The sequence below is a fragment of the Drosophila arizonae genome, chromosome 3 (genome assembly GCF_054131065.1).
Source record: "Drosophila arizonae isolate 15081-1271.41 chromosome 3, UAZ_ARI_1.0, whole genome shotgun sequence".
In the NCBI taxonomy this organism is placed as follows: domain Eukaryota; kingdom Metazoa; phylum Arthropoda; class Insecta; order Diptera; family Drosophilidae; genus Drosophila; species Drosophila arizonae.
The window spans coordinates 12,449,048-12,466,296 of record NC_142923.1 but is presented as its reverse complement, the minus strand read 5'-3'; the positions used below and the strand labels follow the sequence as shown (position 1 = coordinate 12,466,296).

Sequence of the window (17,249 nt, the reverse complement as noted above, 5' to 3'; positions counted from 1 at the left end):
CTGTTGCTGATGCTGATGTCTGACATTAATGAGCATTGTGAAAAGTTGCTCCTCAATTTGCCTGTCACTCAGTCAGCGGCAGAGCCAATGATTCGCATTATGCACATCGCCTTTTGGTGGTTTTAAAGGCTGACTTAATAACGTTGTCGGCATCTCGGACATAGACAGTGCGTGAGAGCGAACTACTTGAATCTACTTCAATATAGCATAAGGACATAAATAGGACTCTTCATATAGAAATATGATGTGATTATAAAAATTAAATGAAAATTTAGCGTAAATAATAGTAAAAAAAAATTAAATAAAAAATAAAACATGTTAAAGCAGACTATAGATAAAACAAACAAAAAATAATAAAATAAAAAAAAACATCTAAATTAAAAATTTTATATTAAAATGTAAATTTTTTTAAAATAATATTTTAAATATATTTTAAAGCTAAAAATAAATATAAAAACAAATAAATTATAAAAAAAAAAAAAAAAATAACAATTTTTTATTTTGATTAATTTGTATACATTTGAATTCAATTGGTGAGGGTAATTTTTGGTACCTAAAAGCTAGACATACCTTTAAAGATTTTTTTCATTTTTTTGTTTTCTCATCAAAATACAATATTATATGGCATTCAACTCATTTGACTTGAGTCACACTTCATACATTTCCATATACAATATAAAAATATATTATATACTCTTACCATTATTAGCTGGCATCGTTTCAATAGCAGAGTTAATGCATTTAAGAGTAAATAATTTATTTACACATTTATTTATTGGCACAATTTGCATGTGGGATAGCATTAAGCATACGCCGCATGGCACCATAATGCTCTCAATTAAAAGTGCAATTAAATGAAGGAAGCAAAAATAAAAATATATTGCAATTGAATTGATTACACCTATTGTGTTTGTTAAATGAAATGTAAATCGAAAATATATGTATTATATATGGTAAATATATACCATATACACATATACATATATAACATATTGGCAGGGCCTTAGCAATTAATCACCAAATAATTTGTTAAATTTTAATTTACTGCTTCGAGTTGCTGTAAACAGCTCAGCGAACACACACACACATACATACACACACACCCAGACTCACATTCACATGAGTACTGACAGTTGCATAAGCCGTTCTGTGTGTACCGTTAATTAAGATTTAATGCGCAGTCAGCCACGCCCCCATCGTTCAGCCTACATTTTCTATTGTCTGTGCCTGTGTGTGTGTGTGCGTGTGTTTGTGCGTAATTAGGCGACAATAAGCATTTAATACACATTTTCTAAAGCACAATACTTGACCAAAAACACATACGCACACACACAATGACACACACACAATCACCCACTCATACACATACACACATACACATTCACATTCGAATGATTCCAATTAGTTTTGGCCGTATTTACGCTCGAGCTTTAATGCCACGCCCATTAAGTGCACAGGCATTATGGCAATTGAGCATTTCGGCCAACTGCAATTTGTTAGCTAATTTAAGGCCAATAGCCCCAAACAAACAGCCGCCCGTCTCTGACTATTGACTATATGGTTAGATCTCACAAACCCCTAACTACTCCTGCTGCTACTCCTCCTCCTCCTGCTGCTGCTGCTAAGGCCCATGCCTGCTCTTACCACGACGCCCACTCACGAGTGTAATTAAAAACTATCTGCGAAATGGAATCACACATAACATACACTGAAAAAACTCCACTCTGAGTTGGACATCTATTTAGTTGTATGCAAATAGAAAACTGTTTAATTTACTCACTGATTCGCAAATGAATGGAGTTTAGTTAACTAAAAAGCGGATGGGGTTGAGTTGCTGAAAAGGAAACAGAGTGTGGGAGAAGTTAGTTAGTAAGAAAAAGAGAAAGAGGCAGAGAGTGATAGGGAATGTGAGTGTGTGAGAGAGAGAGAGAGAGATGAAGGATGAGAGAGAAAGATTATTAGATAGTGAGAGATGGAATAGAGGAGGTGTAGGTAGAGCAGCTATGGAGTACATTCATTCTCTATGCAAATCTCTATGACAAATATTGAATTTATATACAATATTTAAAAGAGGTTTCTATGAAAGAGATTCGATCTTTCAATATTACCGAAAATAAAAACAATATATATATTTATTCATATGTCGCATACAATGTTGCACAAGCTTACTAATTTCTCATTTAAATAAATAGCAAACTTGTTATATATAGAAAAAAAATAATAATAAAATAAAAGAAAACATAACAAATTTTTATTCTAGGCATTTCCATATTAAAGGAAAAAGATATTTACAGGGCTATCCAATAGCCAATTTTTCAAGAGCTATAAGTGAGAGAAATCGTTTTTTTAAATGACCAAACTTTTTAGCCATAGAGAAATTCCCGTTAAAGACAACCAAATAAAGATAAATTAAATTAAGAGACAACTGAATTTCGGCTGCCTTTCCGTTTTCCATCGCAATATCTCAAAAGCAATTAAACCCATATATACGACTATCTTCAGATCTCGTCATTGAGCAGTTTTTAGATACATTTTGCGAATGTGCAATTTGAATGCTAAATTTGTGGTTGGCTCGAGTGCCTGATGAGTATCGCTGCGATTGAAATTAATCTCGCGCAGTGTAATTAATTCGCTCATAATTTGTGGCGCCAAATGTAACTGCACCAGATTAGTAATTATGTAAGCTGCTCACACACGCACACACACAGACATAGGCACCGCACTCAGACACACACACACACCCACACATGAGACAGCGGCCATAAATCCGCACATAAATACAAATTACAGTGGGACACATAGAGACAGACCCACGCTCACGAAGAGACACAGAGATAGCCTCACACACACACACACACACGCACACATGGACAAAGCAATATCAATTTACTCAGACATTGTGCGAGAGTCAAAGGTTAAGTAAAAGTACATGCATAATGAAACTGTTGGCTTGTCCTCTTGGTACTTGGGTCGTGCTCTGGCCGCCGCCGCCGACTTCACTCAATCGTCCGTTGCCTTTGTTTTATGACAGGGGCTTAGCTTAGGGCTTCGCATTTTGATATGAAAGGCATTTAAGACCCCCGGGCACAGTGAGCGCCGAATGTCTGCTGACCACGCTCTAATCACTGACTAACGAGCTCTGATTAATCCTACCCCTCGCCTACCCTTTGACCCGTTGCAGACAATCATACGCGAGATGAATCGGCTGGGCATGATGGTGGATCTGTCGCACGTCTCCAAGGGAACCATGCGCGACGCTCTCGAGGTGAGCGAGGCGCCGGTCATCTTCTCGCACTCCTCTGCCTACGAGCTGTGCAATACGAGCCGCAACGTGCAGGACGATATCCTGCAGTCGCTGGCCAAGAACGGCGGCCTCGTCATGGTCAACTTTTACTCCAAGTTTCTCTCCTGCAGCGACAACTCAACGGTTCAGGATGCAGTCGGTAAGTTGTACATTAAATTTATATTAACTTTGATTTCAAAGTTCGTTTTCCCTTAAAATGCCATTTCATTTCGCTGAGTTCTCCTGCCCAACTAGCGCAACCCTTTTTACTTTTTTGTGAGCATGCAAAACAATTAACGCCGCCGACTGACTGCGGTCTCTGTGGCTCCAGCCAGCACCCACCGTGCACCACCCAGCACCGCTGATTGTCAGCCCATTGTTTCAGCTAGTTCATTATTGCCTCTCGGCTAGCACTGCCATTTTTTTGTTGGCATTGCTTTTGACACGCCATCAAAATGGCGGACGTAATCACTTCCTGTTTCGTTGGCTTTCACACAATTCGGCTGCGCATGCCCTAAGCCAGGAAGCGGGTATGCTAGCACATTGAGTGAAGTGGACAGTTGGTAATTGGAAAAATTGAAAGGGTCAATAAGCACTTTGGTCATCGGAGTCAAAACGCTATAGATAGGGTTAAATACTGAGTTTGCATATGATCCTTAAAGAAGTATATCCTTAAAAAAGTTCATAAAAGATCATATAGTCATAACACTATACATAGGGCTAAATACTGAGTTTGCATATGATCCTTAAAGAAGTTCATAGTAGACCATGAAGTCATATCCAATCTAGACCTAGGGGTAGATTAATTTTGAACCTCTAAAAACATTGATTGATTTGCCAGTTATAAGCAGTGAATCTTAAGACAGTCGATGGAGATGTCACATGATTTGTTATAAGGATTATATATTATTATATCTGAAATGATTTGAAGTGATCTTGAAATTACCTGATTATGAATAAAGAATCAGTCAATCATAATACCAGGATTAACTGAACAATCATTCATATACAGCTTACAGGCAGCTTAGAGATCATAAGAGACAGACAGCGAGGGGTCTGCCTCTATAATAATCATTTATTGGGATTACACAGTATCTCGAATCAGTTCAATTGCTTGCTTTTGCCTGCTAATTGTTTGCTTGCTTTCTTTACAATTTTTTTGATGATTTTTTTTCTTCTTGGTATTTATTGTGCAATTGTTTAATGTGACGTGATTTGGTTTCCATCTCTTTTTGTCTTTTCATGGCATTGTCTTGGCGCCTGGACACATTTCAAATTTGCAAAATTTTAATAACGACGGCTTATGATGATGATGGCAACAACAACAACAATAACCGCGACAACAACAACAACAACAACAACAACGGCGCTCACTTAACAATGGACTCTAATGAACTCGACAACAACAACAACAAACAACATCACGCTTGAATGCTTGTCATTCGATATCCTGCTGACCAACACAACGAAATGCAAAATGACACTCACACACTCGGACACCCGCGGATATACACCCACACCCACGCACACACACAGCGCATATTAATCACATTAAGCGCGTTGCTGGCATCGATCACGTTGGCCTCGGCGCCGGCTACGACGGCATTAATTAGTAAGTAAAAGTCATTTATTTCACTTAAATGCGCATTTCCCTTGGCCACAAGCTTCACAGAGAGCAACTGCTACGGTAACTGAGAAGCACTCCCTCTCTCTCTCTCTCTCTCTCTCTCTCTCTCTCTCTCTCTCCCACTCTTCCAGCATCTCTTCCGCACTCTCTGTCGCAGCCTCTGCCCAGGTGGTTTTTAAGTTATTAATTGATTCTATTTAAGTACAGCAGCTTAACATTGGCATATTGCGGCTGCCAATTCATATTGCGGTTCGTTAAGGTCGCCAAAATGGGCAGTGAAAAGGTGAGAGAGTGCTGGGAGAGGAAGGGGGAAGTAAGCACAGCGAATAATTACAGCGGTTGCCAAGGGCAGATGTACTATTTATCACCGCGAAGGCTTTGAGAATTTTATAATATCTTTATATATCGAGTAATACACGCTTACAAAGCAAAGAGAGTATACTAGCTGCTTGACTAAAGACATTAATTTTGTATTAATATGACATTTGTAATCTCCTGTTATTGACAAAGAAGTCAACGAAAGACTTGTGGTTAGTGGGAGGGAGAGAGGCACAAAAAGAAATAGAGGATGCGAGCTAGCACAGGAGAGAGAAAAAAGGGGGGGGGGGGGGCATATATATAGAAAAAAGAGAATGAGAGCGAGTGAGGCAAAGATACAGAAAAAAGAAAAAGAGAGAGAGAAACAAGAATGAGGAATCGATGAATCGAAGAAGAATCGAGTAGACATAATTAACATAAAACAAAGAGATCGAAACAGAGACGACAGATAAAGAAGGGGCAGGTAGAAATACATGAAAAACACGAGTTAGCAGGAGTGCGAAAGAAAAACATGATTAGATATTATAAGTGCGTGCGCGAAAAAGAGAGATAATGAAGAGAAATGACAGATAGAAGAGATAGAAGAACGAAGAGACTAAAGAAAATGAAGAGTATTCTAAAGTGGAGAGGAGGTCTTACAAATCCCTTGAGATCTTAAAATTAAATGTCTTGTTTTACTGTTAAATGTCTATTGTTAAGCCACAAATATGTTCCATAAATAATAAATAAGTGGTCCAAATTTTCATGAAATCTTGGACTTATTTAGAGTCGCATAAAATAAGCCGTAGAACCAATTAATCTAAGTGGTGTGAGGTTAGAAGAAGGTTATTTTAATTTAGATACCAAACTTTATTTAAAGGAATCCTATATTATTATATCAAGATTTGCATATTATATGCAATATATTATATGCATATATTTTAGTGTGCATATTCCTTTCTATATCTCGATTTTATTTTGTAAAATTCTATTAAAGCAGGCAGTTGGTAGTGTCTGCTCTCTCTCTCTCTCTCTCTCTCTCTCTCTCTCTCTCTCTCTCTCACTCTCTGTGTGTCCTTGTCTCCCTGATACATCCACATTAAATACTTTAAATACACAAAAACTCGAACACTTTTCAACCTAAATTAGTTAGAGGAATATATACAGACACAGAGAGGGCGAGAGAGACAGAGAGAGAGACAGGAATATTGGCCAAACAGTTTCACACTTCAATTTAAATTGAATGGTCCCTGCTGGAAAGGGTTCACACTGAAAGTGGACTTAATTCATTCGCTCTGATGGTTACCAATATGTCAGACACACACACACACACACACACACTGACACAAACCCACCCATACGTACACTGCACTCATTATCATTAGCATTCAACGTTATCAGCAGCAATAACTCGATAACGCTGTCGACCAAAAATTTGCATTTATTTTCGTCTCACTGGCTTTTATTTTGGTGACACAGAGCACAAAAATAAACAATGTCACGAAATTTGAGGAGCGACGATGTTCCAGTATGTCCTGACCCTTACACACACACACACACACGCTCACATACACCCTGAGACACCCGTCCATTTGTTGCGTGTTGTTCAATTAAATATTTTTACTACATGCCACACAATTTTTGTAGCCACAACAAGTCGCTTGTTGTTGTAATGCGACATGCATATGAAAATTTCCGACAACAATTTTCATGTAAATCAATTTCCCAAACGAAACGAAGTTCATTTCGCCGAAAAAGCAACTACAACAACAACAGCAACAGCAGCAGCACTAATAAAAAGAAAAATGTCAAAAAACACAACTGAAATTGCGCTTATGAATATTTATAGGCCACTCTCACAACACACACGCACACACACACACGCACACACATAGAGTCGCACACACGCACAGTGGCACAAGTATTTCACAATAAATAATCTAAAATTCTATGAAATTACAAAATGTCAAATGGTATTTTTCCGGCTCGAACCCCGCATGGCCAACCACAGCCACGCCCCTGGGCGTTGACTGGCATTTAATGCGTTTAACAAGCAGCAATTGAAGCTGCGTTGTTTTCGATATTTGTTGTTGTTGTTGCTGTTGCTGCTGGTATTACTGCATTCCGAGCCACTTCAATGACACCTGACACATCTTCATAGTTTTTGGCCAGGCTATCGCATATTTATGCCGAATTCTTTTGTAATGTTTATTGAAATACACTTGAAGTGCATAGAGAATTTAAGCTATAGAATGAAGTGTGCCACAGGTGTATTATAAAGTGTGTATATATACAAATCAAATTTGCTAAATTTTCCACATATGATATTAAATTTCAATTATTGAAACAGCTCAATTGGTTTCTAATTATGGAAAATGCAATTTCTTTTTAAATTCTAATTCTTCGACTGGTTATTCACAAGGCATGACAGTTACTTAACCAACCGATTCTAGAAAATCAAATAAGTTTTTATATATAATAGAACTAGCATGAATTACATCAAACCAAACAAGATCATAGTTAGGCAATCCATTTCGAGCAATCGAAAGAGTATTTCGACTTCGTTTGTTAGGCTCGTCTATCGTTAATTAAATTTAATTTTAATGCGTGATTATTGTGATACATTTATCATGTGGAATGCGAATTGAATTTAAAGCACAGGCCATAACCGCAAATGGGAGATATTAATTTGCGCACAAACAATAAAGCACCAAACGAAATGCATGCGTACAGCAATAGCAAATGGAAGAATGCACGCACGCATTTGAGACGTGGAACCGCAAAGGATGCTTAAACAATATAAATGCGAAGCTTAAAGGACAACGTAGACAAATGACAGAAATTGGGCTTTGTTTTTGACTGCAGCATGTTTGAAATATATGTATTTATAGTTACGATAATACAGGGTGCTTCACTAAAGGGCAGCTGTCAAGAAAATATCTGCATCATAGATCATTTGCAGTTGAAAATTAAATATATTTATTTACCTGTATACTTATTTTGTGCCTTCCTCTCTCTCTCTCTCTCTCTCTCTCTCTCTCTCTCTCTCTGTCTGTCTGTGAGCACCCTGTATTGTGCTTAAGCACGTCATTTAAATTGTGGCCTAAATGCTGCATATAACAGTAAATTATTATTTATTCGTACATCCTCCTTCAAGTGCGACCAGGAATATAAATTTATTATTTATATGCCATTATATTTGGTTTGTTTGTTATTTATTTATCTCTCTCTCTTTCTCTCTCTCTCTTTCTCTATCTTTCTCTCTCTGCTTTATTATCCGAACAGAGTTTGGGTAGATTTAGCGTCTGGTTTATTGTTTAATTTTTATGACCATATTTACCATTAAGAAAATAATATATAATTGAAGGCCCCTACTAAATTGAATGTGCATAGGAAATATATAGTATATTGCTCTGATTTAAGGCCGTTTCAATGGGAAATAAAGATATATGTAAATACGATAAATCACTATGAAATTGTTTGAGTATATATTATTAAAATTAGTTATTTCTTATAAGCAAATGTTGATCCATCTCTTATAAAACCCTGGACTTTTTAAATATTATGATATATGTATATATAGCTGAAATAATTAAAATCCTTTAAATTTTACTTTATTCCAATAAACTCAATTAAAAATATTCATTTTCTATCTCTCTCTCCCACTTGCAGCACACCCAAAGGCCTGGAGGATGTTTCGTCATATCCCACATTATTCGCTGAGCTCTTAGGTGGGGGCTGGACTATGGATGAGCTGACTAAATTGGCTGGGGGCAATTTCTTGCGCGTCATGCAGCAGGTGGAGAAGCTACGCGATGAGAAGAAGGCCGCCGGACTGAAGCCCTACGAAGATCATCCCAATTTCCGCACTGACGATCCATACAATTGTACTTCCAGCTAATTAAATCTAAGCATTAGAGCCAAGCAGGTTGTACAATAGACCAGTTTAGTGAAGGTGCATGCAACGAAAATCTCTATAAATACAAAATCTATATATATTTGGCTGCATATAATAAAGTGAATACACATAGAAATTAATATGGAATATTTAAAAAATAAATCAATAAATACAATTGCATTCTAGTTATGTAAGATATGGCCTAGCTATGGTTTGTATAAGCTTTAAGTATATGTTCATAAGACTAAGAGTATTTGGCTAGTTATTGCTAAGTTCTAACTAAACCTTTCGAATTTTGTTGTTGTTAAGTTATGAGACAATCTACAGACTGCCAAGAGAAGCCACAACACCCACACTTTACAACAGATCGTTGAGATTTATTTGAGAAACAAATACCAAAAGGTTTTTTGCTGTCCACCCAAGCCAACTGCTCCGACCGCTCCTCCCATATGAAATTCGCTAAAGATTCCCCAATGAGAACTTTCAACTGGACCAACAACAGAAATAGATCAAATATGAAATACGATATATGAAGAATACAATTACCATATGTTTCCGACTTGATTCATTTAGTTGTTTATGTGAAAAACTACATATCAAGCGTGTAATAAATATGATAAATAAAACTGAATTAATTTCTTAGATTAATGCTAATGCAAATATTGAAGGAAGATGAAGAAAAACAAGTGGGAAAGCATACACTTACATTGAATATTACATTATTATAATTATTGTTATAAAAAGTATATTAAGTATTAATAAAATATTTAGGAAATTACTGAAAGCTATGCGCAACTATGGGGCGGGCATTAATTAAATGTTTATTAAACAATTAGTTCAATTTTTTAAGCAGTTGTATAAACTCTATACTGAACGGCATAAATAGCGTACCACATACTAAATTAGCACAATAAGTTAAAATGGGCGTGGCAAATTGCTGAAAGTGCATGTCACGCATACAAATTGTAAATAACTAAACATTGGTAAAAAAAAAAAAAATAAATAAATAAATAAAAAATAAAATAAATATATACTCTAACTACGAATGAATTCTCCCTAAACATAAACAAAAGAAAACTCTGTCAGTATCTCTGTACCTTCTGAACCTACAAAACAAAAGAAAGTTTAGTCAAATGTGCGTAGCCCTAAGTAAATAAATATACACACAAAAGATAAAGGCAAAGATAAAGATAAACTCAATAATTGTACATTTTCTATGCAAATATTTAAAAACTATTGTTAAACTTTTTATGACGTATTTTATACGATTTTGTATGTATGTAATTGTGTATATAGGATTTTTACCTACAGTCACACACTCATACACTCACACACACGCATACACACCTCTATGATTTGTATACCTCTATAGTTTTCTAGCAAATTACATTTAATATGCATATTATTACAAGTGAAATAACAATTACAATTACATTGTAACTTAGTAAGTTGTTAGTGGAGCGTTAGATTTTAGGTTAAATGTTTGCCTATAAGGCGGGAGCATGAAATATCTGTAAAGTTTACATACATATACTACATATACAATATATATACGTATATATAGCTATATAGGACTTGCATATGCAACTTATACAGCAAACCAATTCACACATAATAACAATTCAATTCAAATTCTTCAAACACACGTCACTTAATACTGCGACGATCTTTGGGTTATTGCATATAAGAAATGATACACATGAAACACATATTGTATGTAAAATCCAAATTGTAGTTAAATCTTAATAATGGATAAAATGTTTAGCAAATAAATTTCAATAAAATGACTACAGAATGCAGTAAAATAAAACCAAGTTGTTTTTATTTATGGTTTGTGTACTTGCTAAAATTAACAGAGCAGGCTGGTAACAGCACATATTTTAAGTATACAGAATTTCAAGGGGAGCGAACTGCTTTGCTGTTTTGCACCTAACATTATTAAACAACACTGTCTTTTAACAGTGAGCACTCAAATGTTACTATTTACATTATTGCTCCTCTTTGAGAATGGCTCCACAGCAAAGCAGCAGTGTTATGCACATTTAAATGAGAGCATATAACAGCGTATCTGTGACGTCACAGAATTTTCTGATATATTGAAATATTATCAAATGCTACTTAAACAGCAAAATATTCTCTGTTGCGATGAAGTTAATATTCAAAATTTATCAATTAGTTGTTCTTTAATAAATGTCATTTATATAGTTATATTATGCGGTGAAGGGTCTCTGAGAAATTGATGGCTATCTTCATACGTGACCTTATAGCACACTCAAATCTCTAGTCATATTTTGTTTACGTTTTTTTGTTTTGTTTTTCTGGCATGGCGTCAGAGAAAGCGGCGCCGGAGCTACTGGCGCTGCAACCACGACCAAATCCACACTCAGATGTGGATAACACTGACATACAGCGGCGCCACAGCACAGAGTTGAGCTACAACGAATTCTACTGGCGCTACATGCACGCCAATTGGCCGGTAATTATCACCGATGTGTCCAACACGTGGGAGTGCCGCAATTGGGCGCATAAGGACAACGATACCGATACTGCAAATGCCAATACCCGCAACCACAGCCCCATCAATTTCGACTACCTCAAAAGCCGCATTGACGATCTCGCCGTGCCTGTCGCCGACTGCAATGCAACCTATTTTAATAGCCATGCCAAGCTGGAGCTGAAGTTTCACGACTTCCTGGAGCGCTGGCAGCGCAGCATGGAAGTGGACAACTCAAAGTTGCAGGCAACGGAACCAAACTGCAACGTTGCCAAGGATAATCTCTACCTCAAGGACTGGCATCTGGCTGCACAGCTGCCGGCATACGAATTCTACCAAGTGCCCAAGTATTTCGCCTCCGACTGGCTGAATGAGCAGCTGATTGAGCAAAAGCGCGATGACTATCGCTTCGTGTACATGGGACCCAAGGACTCCTGGTAGGTAATAGCTAGCCACTAGGTAGATTCCGCTAATCATTTTTTCCCTGCAGGACGTCGTTCCACTCGGATGTCTTCGGCTCTTACAGTTGGTCCACAAACATTGTGGGCCATAAGAAGTGGCTCATACTGCCGCCTGGTGAGGAACTAAAGGTGGCCGATCGTCTAGGAAATCTGCCTTTTAGCATAGACGAGTCGCTGCTGGAGCAGAACAACGTACGCTACTTCACCATCAATCAAACTGCCAACGAGGCTGTCTTTGTGCCCAGCGGCTGGTATCACCAGGTGTGGAACGTGACGGACACCATCTCGGTCAATCACAACTGGTTCAATGCGTGCAATGTGCCGCTGGTGTGGCGTAATCTCCTGAGCAACCTGCAGGCTGTGCACAGAGAGATCGCGGACTGCCAACAGATGGACAACTTTGAGGCGCACTGCCAGACCATGTTGCGGGCCAGCTTTGGCATTAACTACCTCGATTTTATAGAGCTTTTGGAATTCATCGCCGAGCGCCGTACATCAACGACCAACAACAGCCACTTACTTTTCCATAGATACCAAATGAACGCCTATCACGTGCAATACGATCTCGAGTGTGTGCGCCAGCTGCTCAAGGAGATGCGGCAGGAGCCGAGCGTGCTGCAGTGCCCGGCCCAGCTGCACGAGCGCTGCGAACGGCTGTGGCAGCAGCTGCAGTAAGCAGCAGGAATAATATATCGACTGAGAGTGTTCATATGGAAGGCCTTGGCATATTTTTGTACACCAAAGTTGTATTCATATACAATAGTCAATAGTATTTTACTATATCATATTATATTTGTAACGAATGTAAATATACGGAGTCCGGGTGCGGGCATTTACTGCCCGTCCGGCCACATAAACTCGCCCGCCACGGGCTCAGTTCTCAGCCAGAGACATTGATCGATTACTTGGAAGCCCAGCTTGGTGAACATCGCATTTGAGGCTAGGTTGTGGGGATTCACCAGGGCCATCACATCCTGGCCAAGGGCAGCGATGCGCTGAGAGATCTTCTTGGTGACCAGACTGCCAAAGCCACGGCGCATATGCGTTGCCTGTAGAGCGCCCAGGTAGCCGCCCTGCAATCTAAAAGGAGCAGGGCCTAAGCCAGTTGACCTTGTTTGTTGCAGCCTCCGTGACTCACCTGATGCACCAGGCAACCAGCTCGTTGCTATCTGCTGCATATAAACCAATATTCGCGCAGAGGCGTATCTGGCGTCGTATGAAGTACAAGGAACCTTCATGCCGATTGGGCCATTCCTCATTAATCAGCTCTGCATCCTGCTCACTGAGACTCTGCATATAGAAGCCAGCTGGTATGCTATAGAATTTAGGCATTAGATCATATGATCGCTGAGATTTTAAGTTCTAATGACGAACTTACTCAACCTCCAGAGCAGCAGCCTCCTTTTGAGGCATATGGTATAGGTCTGTCATGTCTCTATACTGCACCCTAAGCTGTTTAGCCTTGACGACCTGCTCGAGTGCCTCTATGTGACGAAATGGAATGGAACTGCATTTCAGTCCACTTGACCAATCAAGCAAATGCAGCGCCTCCGTCAGCAGCTCTTTGCCGCTGTCCAAGCAACCCATAAACAGCTGATAACGATCCTACAAAACGTAGTTATTAACATCCACAATTATCAGTGTAAAAGCTACGACTATGACTAACCACGATCACAAAGAGCGCTGCGTCTTTAGCCCTCTGCTCGGACAGCGTGTAAGCTTTAACATTCTCCATCTGTGGATCCACTCTAAAGAAACCTATGAAATTATCTAGACAATAAAACTCCGCACAATATTTGGGCCATTGTTGCTTATAATGCTGCTGGTAGATCTCCAGCTGCTGAAGGTCGACACGTTCCAATTGGAGCGACATGCTCAGAGCCAAGCACAAAGACGACTGCCCGAGGCGAGTGAGCGTGACAGACTGAACGCAATTAGACGGAATGAAACATGTTTTGAAGAGCGCGAGTGAGTGAGATAAGAGAGGTGTAAGAATTAGTAGTTAGAGAGCAAAACAAATATTTGCCTATCGTAAAATAAGCTAATCGAGGGTTGTTGAGAGTGAGAGATAAAGAGAAGCAGCTTTATGATATTTTCATACGATGAAAGATTTTTTTTGTGTTAGTATTTATTAGAGACAGTTATTTAATATGGTTGAATGCTTGCTGGAATGGTTTTATCTTTGCTGAAAAACTAAAGTTTACAATTGACTTTTTATTATTCAAATTAAATTATATATATTAATATTCATTCCGGTATTGCGTTCATTCTTAGATTTCTGACTTTTTCGGCTTTTCAGCTTTTAAAATTAATTTGTATGTGCAGTTTCTAACAAGTTTATAAATGCCGAAGCATCTGCAAGTATTTTTAGACATTTTTACATATGCGGCTTCCTCACACAATATCTCTCTCATTCCCTAGGTGATATTCCTAGGTGTCATTCACCTTTCGGCCAGGTGAAGCTGCCATCGACAGGCAGAGTTATTACCCAGTTGCAATAATCGATTTTTTGAAAGCCCAACTTATTGAATAAATGTAGAGAGGCTGTGTTCGTGACGCTGACTTCGGCGATCACATCATCCCCCGCCTCGGCAATACGGCGAGCAAGAGCCCGGACTATAAGATTGCCGAAGCCGCGTCGTTTGTGCGATACCCGCACCTGCAAGGCGCCCAGGAGACCATCTTGTGTTCTAGGAGCAGAGATTTCTTAAATAGAAGTTCAAATAAATGGGAAATAGCATTATGAACCTGATGCACCAAGCCACCAGATTGTGAGTGTCATCCTCATAGAGGCCCATGCTTTGACACATGCGTATCTGGCGCTGTATGAAGTACAAGGAACCCTCCTGGCTATAAGGCCACTCCTGATCAATGACGCGAGCATCCTGCTCGGCCAACGATTTCAGATAAAAGCCTTTTGGGCAGCTGTTGAAAGAAACCGTTTAAAAAGAGAACACACAGACAGCAGAGATATATCCCACTCTATGTCGAACTGCAGTGCCTGTTTGGCTGGCAGGTGGTGCAGGATACTACAGAACTGAAGTTCGATTTCGAGCTGCTTCTCCTCGACCACTTGTAGCACAGGTTCCAAGTATCGCTTAGGCATAGTGGTGCATTGAATGCCCTTGGACCAGTCCAGCAGATGCAAGGCCTGTTTCAGCAAATCGAACGATTCACCCAGGCAACCCATAAGCACTTGATAGCGATCCTACAAAGTCATCCGATGAAATCAGGGTTGGTGTAAAGTGTCTCGCTCATATATACCACAATTAGATAGAGACCCAGCTCCTGTGCCGTTTTATCCGGCAGGGAGTAGGCCTTCAGATGCTTTATCTTCGGATCGAGCTTCAGGAATGAGATCATGTTCTTCAGACTATAGAACTCCTGGCAATACTTGGGCCAGTCCCGCCTGTAGAGCGCCTGCAGTTGGCGCAGGTCTTGTACTTCTAGAGTTTGCAGCTTCATCTCTGTGGCTGTTGCTCGCTCAGCGGAAAACTTGTTACAAGATAGAACATTACGATGGCTGTGCTTTATAAAGTCTGCAACCGGTAAGATAATACTAATCTGACGCTGCTTAACGCTATACGGTGATGGGTGTCACATAATAGACCTTTTCTGTTTACTCTCTGTCTGCTAATCATTCGCTCATCCGCCAACTAAGTGAGCCCCCTGCCGAGGGCAAGCACATGCTCCAGTAATAATGATCTCCCTTGATTAGCATAAACTGCAGCTTTTCAAATACTCTACATGCGGCCGTATTATTTAGATTAACAAGCGCTGTCACATCGTGATTTAAGTCGCCGGCTATGCGCTTGGCTATGGCAGCGGCCACAACTAAGCCCAGGCCACGACGCTGATGCGTGTGTAGCACCTCCAGGGCGCCCAGGAAGCCGCTCTGCAATCTAAATGGAAAAATGTCAATCAGGTTGGCCTTTATTTACCGCCGACCTACCTTAAACACCAGGCACAGAGCTGTCTAGTTTCCTGCTCATACAATCCCACATTGGTATTCATCTCGATCAGCAGCTGGATGAGCTTCAGCGATCCCGGATGCTTAGCTGACCAGAGCTCGTTAATAAGCTCTGCATGCTCCAGCCGTACGTTGTCCAGAAAGTAGCCCGGCGGGCAGCTCACTTGCAGCTCTTTGGCCTGCTCGCAGGGCAGTCGATACATAATGGTCTTCATTTCGCGATCCATGAACAGATTATGCTCCCTAAGCAGCTGCTTGTAGATCGCGTGGTGCGTCTCGTGAATGGCGCTCACTTTATAGCCACGTGTCCAGTCCATCAGTGTTAGTGCTGTTAACAGCTCAGGTGTCTTTTGCCTGCTCAGGTTGCTGAAGAACAATTGGTAGCGATGCTGGAAGTGTCAAAACATTACGTGTTAAGCCCTGGGTAAGCCATATCACATACAGACCAGTAGTAAAAAGAGCCCATCACGTCGCCAATCGCCGTCGAGTGTGTAGAATGTCAAGTACTTAGTACTGGGATTCTTTTGCAGCCAGCGCAAGTAGTTGTCCAGCCAATAGAAGCCCACGCAGTGCTTGGGCCAATCTTTCAAATGGAGCTCCTTCAGCGCTGTTAGCTCAGCCAAATTCGTAATTGTTGTCAAACTTGGGGCCATTTGTACTAATTGTTTATTACTGTTATTTAATAATTTATAAGTATTATTAAGCTATCTTTGTTACTTGTATTTAATTAATCTACTGATAAAGGGTGCGGCAGTGGAAAATTAGCCGGTGTTGAATTAGTTATGACAACGCTTATCACTCTATCACGCAAACTGAAATTAACAGCAGATCAGCTGTTAACTTAATAGCTTCCACAAATTTTATGCGCAGAAAACTGTAGTATTCATCTGTTCAATGCTAACAGCTGATCAGTAGCTGAGTGTCTTGAAGAGAGGTGTGTTATTAGTTATGGTATAAATTAAGTACAACAATAAATAACTGATAAGTGGTAATAATACAGTGCACAGTACACACACAGCATTCATACACAAAATAAATTAATATGTTTACATTGTTTGGTATGTAACACTTTATAGGTGGTGCAAGTGTGCAAGTTTTAGCAAAGTTTCACACCATCTTGAGGCATGGTGGGTGGATCAATTGCTATTTTACCTTAGCAGTGGACGTCGTGTTACTGCTTTGTCTCTGTTACTTACCTACTCAACACTAATTGGTGTCT

The 17,249-nt window shown here is 39.5% G+C and overlaps 5 protein-coding genes across 6 annotated transcripts in view; 2 read left to right on the top strand and 3 right to left on the bottom strand.

The window, feature by feature from the left end:
• LOC108611514 (uncharacterized) overlaps positions 1-10,922 on the top strand; it is a 179,707-nt gene extending 168,785 nt beyond the window's left edge. Inside the window, exons 12-14 of the mRNA XM_089465035.1 lie at positions 3,182-3,443; positions 4,820-4,895; positions 8,880-10,922. Of these exons, the coding sequence (XP_089321161.1) occupies positions 3,182-3,443; positions 4,820-4,895; positions 8,880-9,108 (567 nt within the window). The 3' untranslated portion in view covers positions 9,109-10,922. The remainder of the gene's footprint in view (positions 1-3,181; positions 3,444-4,819; positions 4,896-8,879) is intronic.
• A 280-nt stretch (positions 10,923-11,202) lies between these two features.
• JMJD4 (jumonji domain containing 4) lies at positions 11,203-12,949 on the top strand. The gene is made up of 2 exons (XM_018004744.2): positions 11,203-12,036; positions 12,090-12,949. The coding sequence occupies exons 1-2, from the start codon at positions 11,429-11,431 to the stop codon at positions 12,733-12,735; spliced, it is 1,254 nt and encodes a 417-aa protein (XP_017860233.1). The 5' UTR covers positions 11,203-11,428; the 3' UTR covers positions 12,736-12,949.
• LOC108611907 (uncharacterized) lies at positions 12,831-14,000 on the bottom strand. Its single transcript, XM_018004748.2, has 4 exons — positions 13,727-14,000; positions 13,439-13,665; positions 13,199-13,375; positions 12,831-13,140 (listed from the first exon to the last, which is right to left on the bottom strand). The coding sequence occupies exons 1-4, from the start codon at positions 13,931-13,933 to the stop codon at positions 12,894-12,896; spliced, it is 858 nt and encodes a 285-aa protein (XP_017860237.1). The 5' UTR covers positions 13,934-14,000; the 3' UTR covers positions 12,831-12,893.
• Positions 14,001-14,254: 254 nt separating this feature from the next.
• Positions 14,255-15,525, bottom strand: LOC108611906 (uncharacterized). Its single transcript, XM_018004746.2, has 4 exons — positions 15,325-15,525; positions 15,042-15,268; positions 14,809-14,985; positions 14,255-14,750 (listed from the first exon to the last, which is right to left on the bottom strand). Exons 1-4 carry the CDS (start codon positions 15,523-15,525, stop codon positions 14,498-14,500), a joined length of 858 nt encoding a protein of 285 aa, XP_017860235.1. The 3' UTR covers positions 14,255-14,497.
• A 49-nt stretch (positions 15,526-15,574) lies between these two features.
• LOC108611905 (uncharacterized) lies at positions 15,575-16,911 on the bottom strand. 2 transcript variants are annotated; one of them, XM_089465041.1, is made up of 4 exons: positions 16,748-16,911; positions 16,477-16,688; positions 16,013-16,419; positions 15,575-15,962 (listed from the first exon to the last, which is right to left on the bottom strand). In XM_089465041.1, exons 2-4 carry the CDS (start codon positions 16,681-16,683, stop codon positions 15,698-15,700), a joined length of 879 nt encoding a protein of 292 aa, XP_089321167.1. In that variant the 5' UTR covers positions 16,684-16,688; positions 16,748-16,911; the 3' UTR covers positions 15,575-15,697. The 2 variants fall into 2 exon arrangements, with proteins under 2 accessions (XP_089321167.1, XP_017860234.1); XM_018004745.2 differs by having other exon boundaries at positions 16,477-16,911.
• Positions 16,912-17,249: the final 338 nt, after the last annotated feature.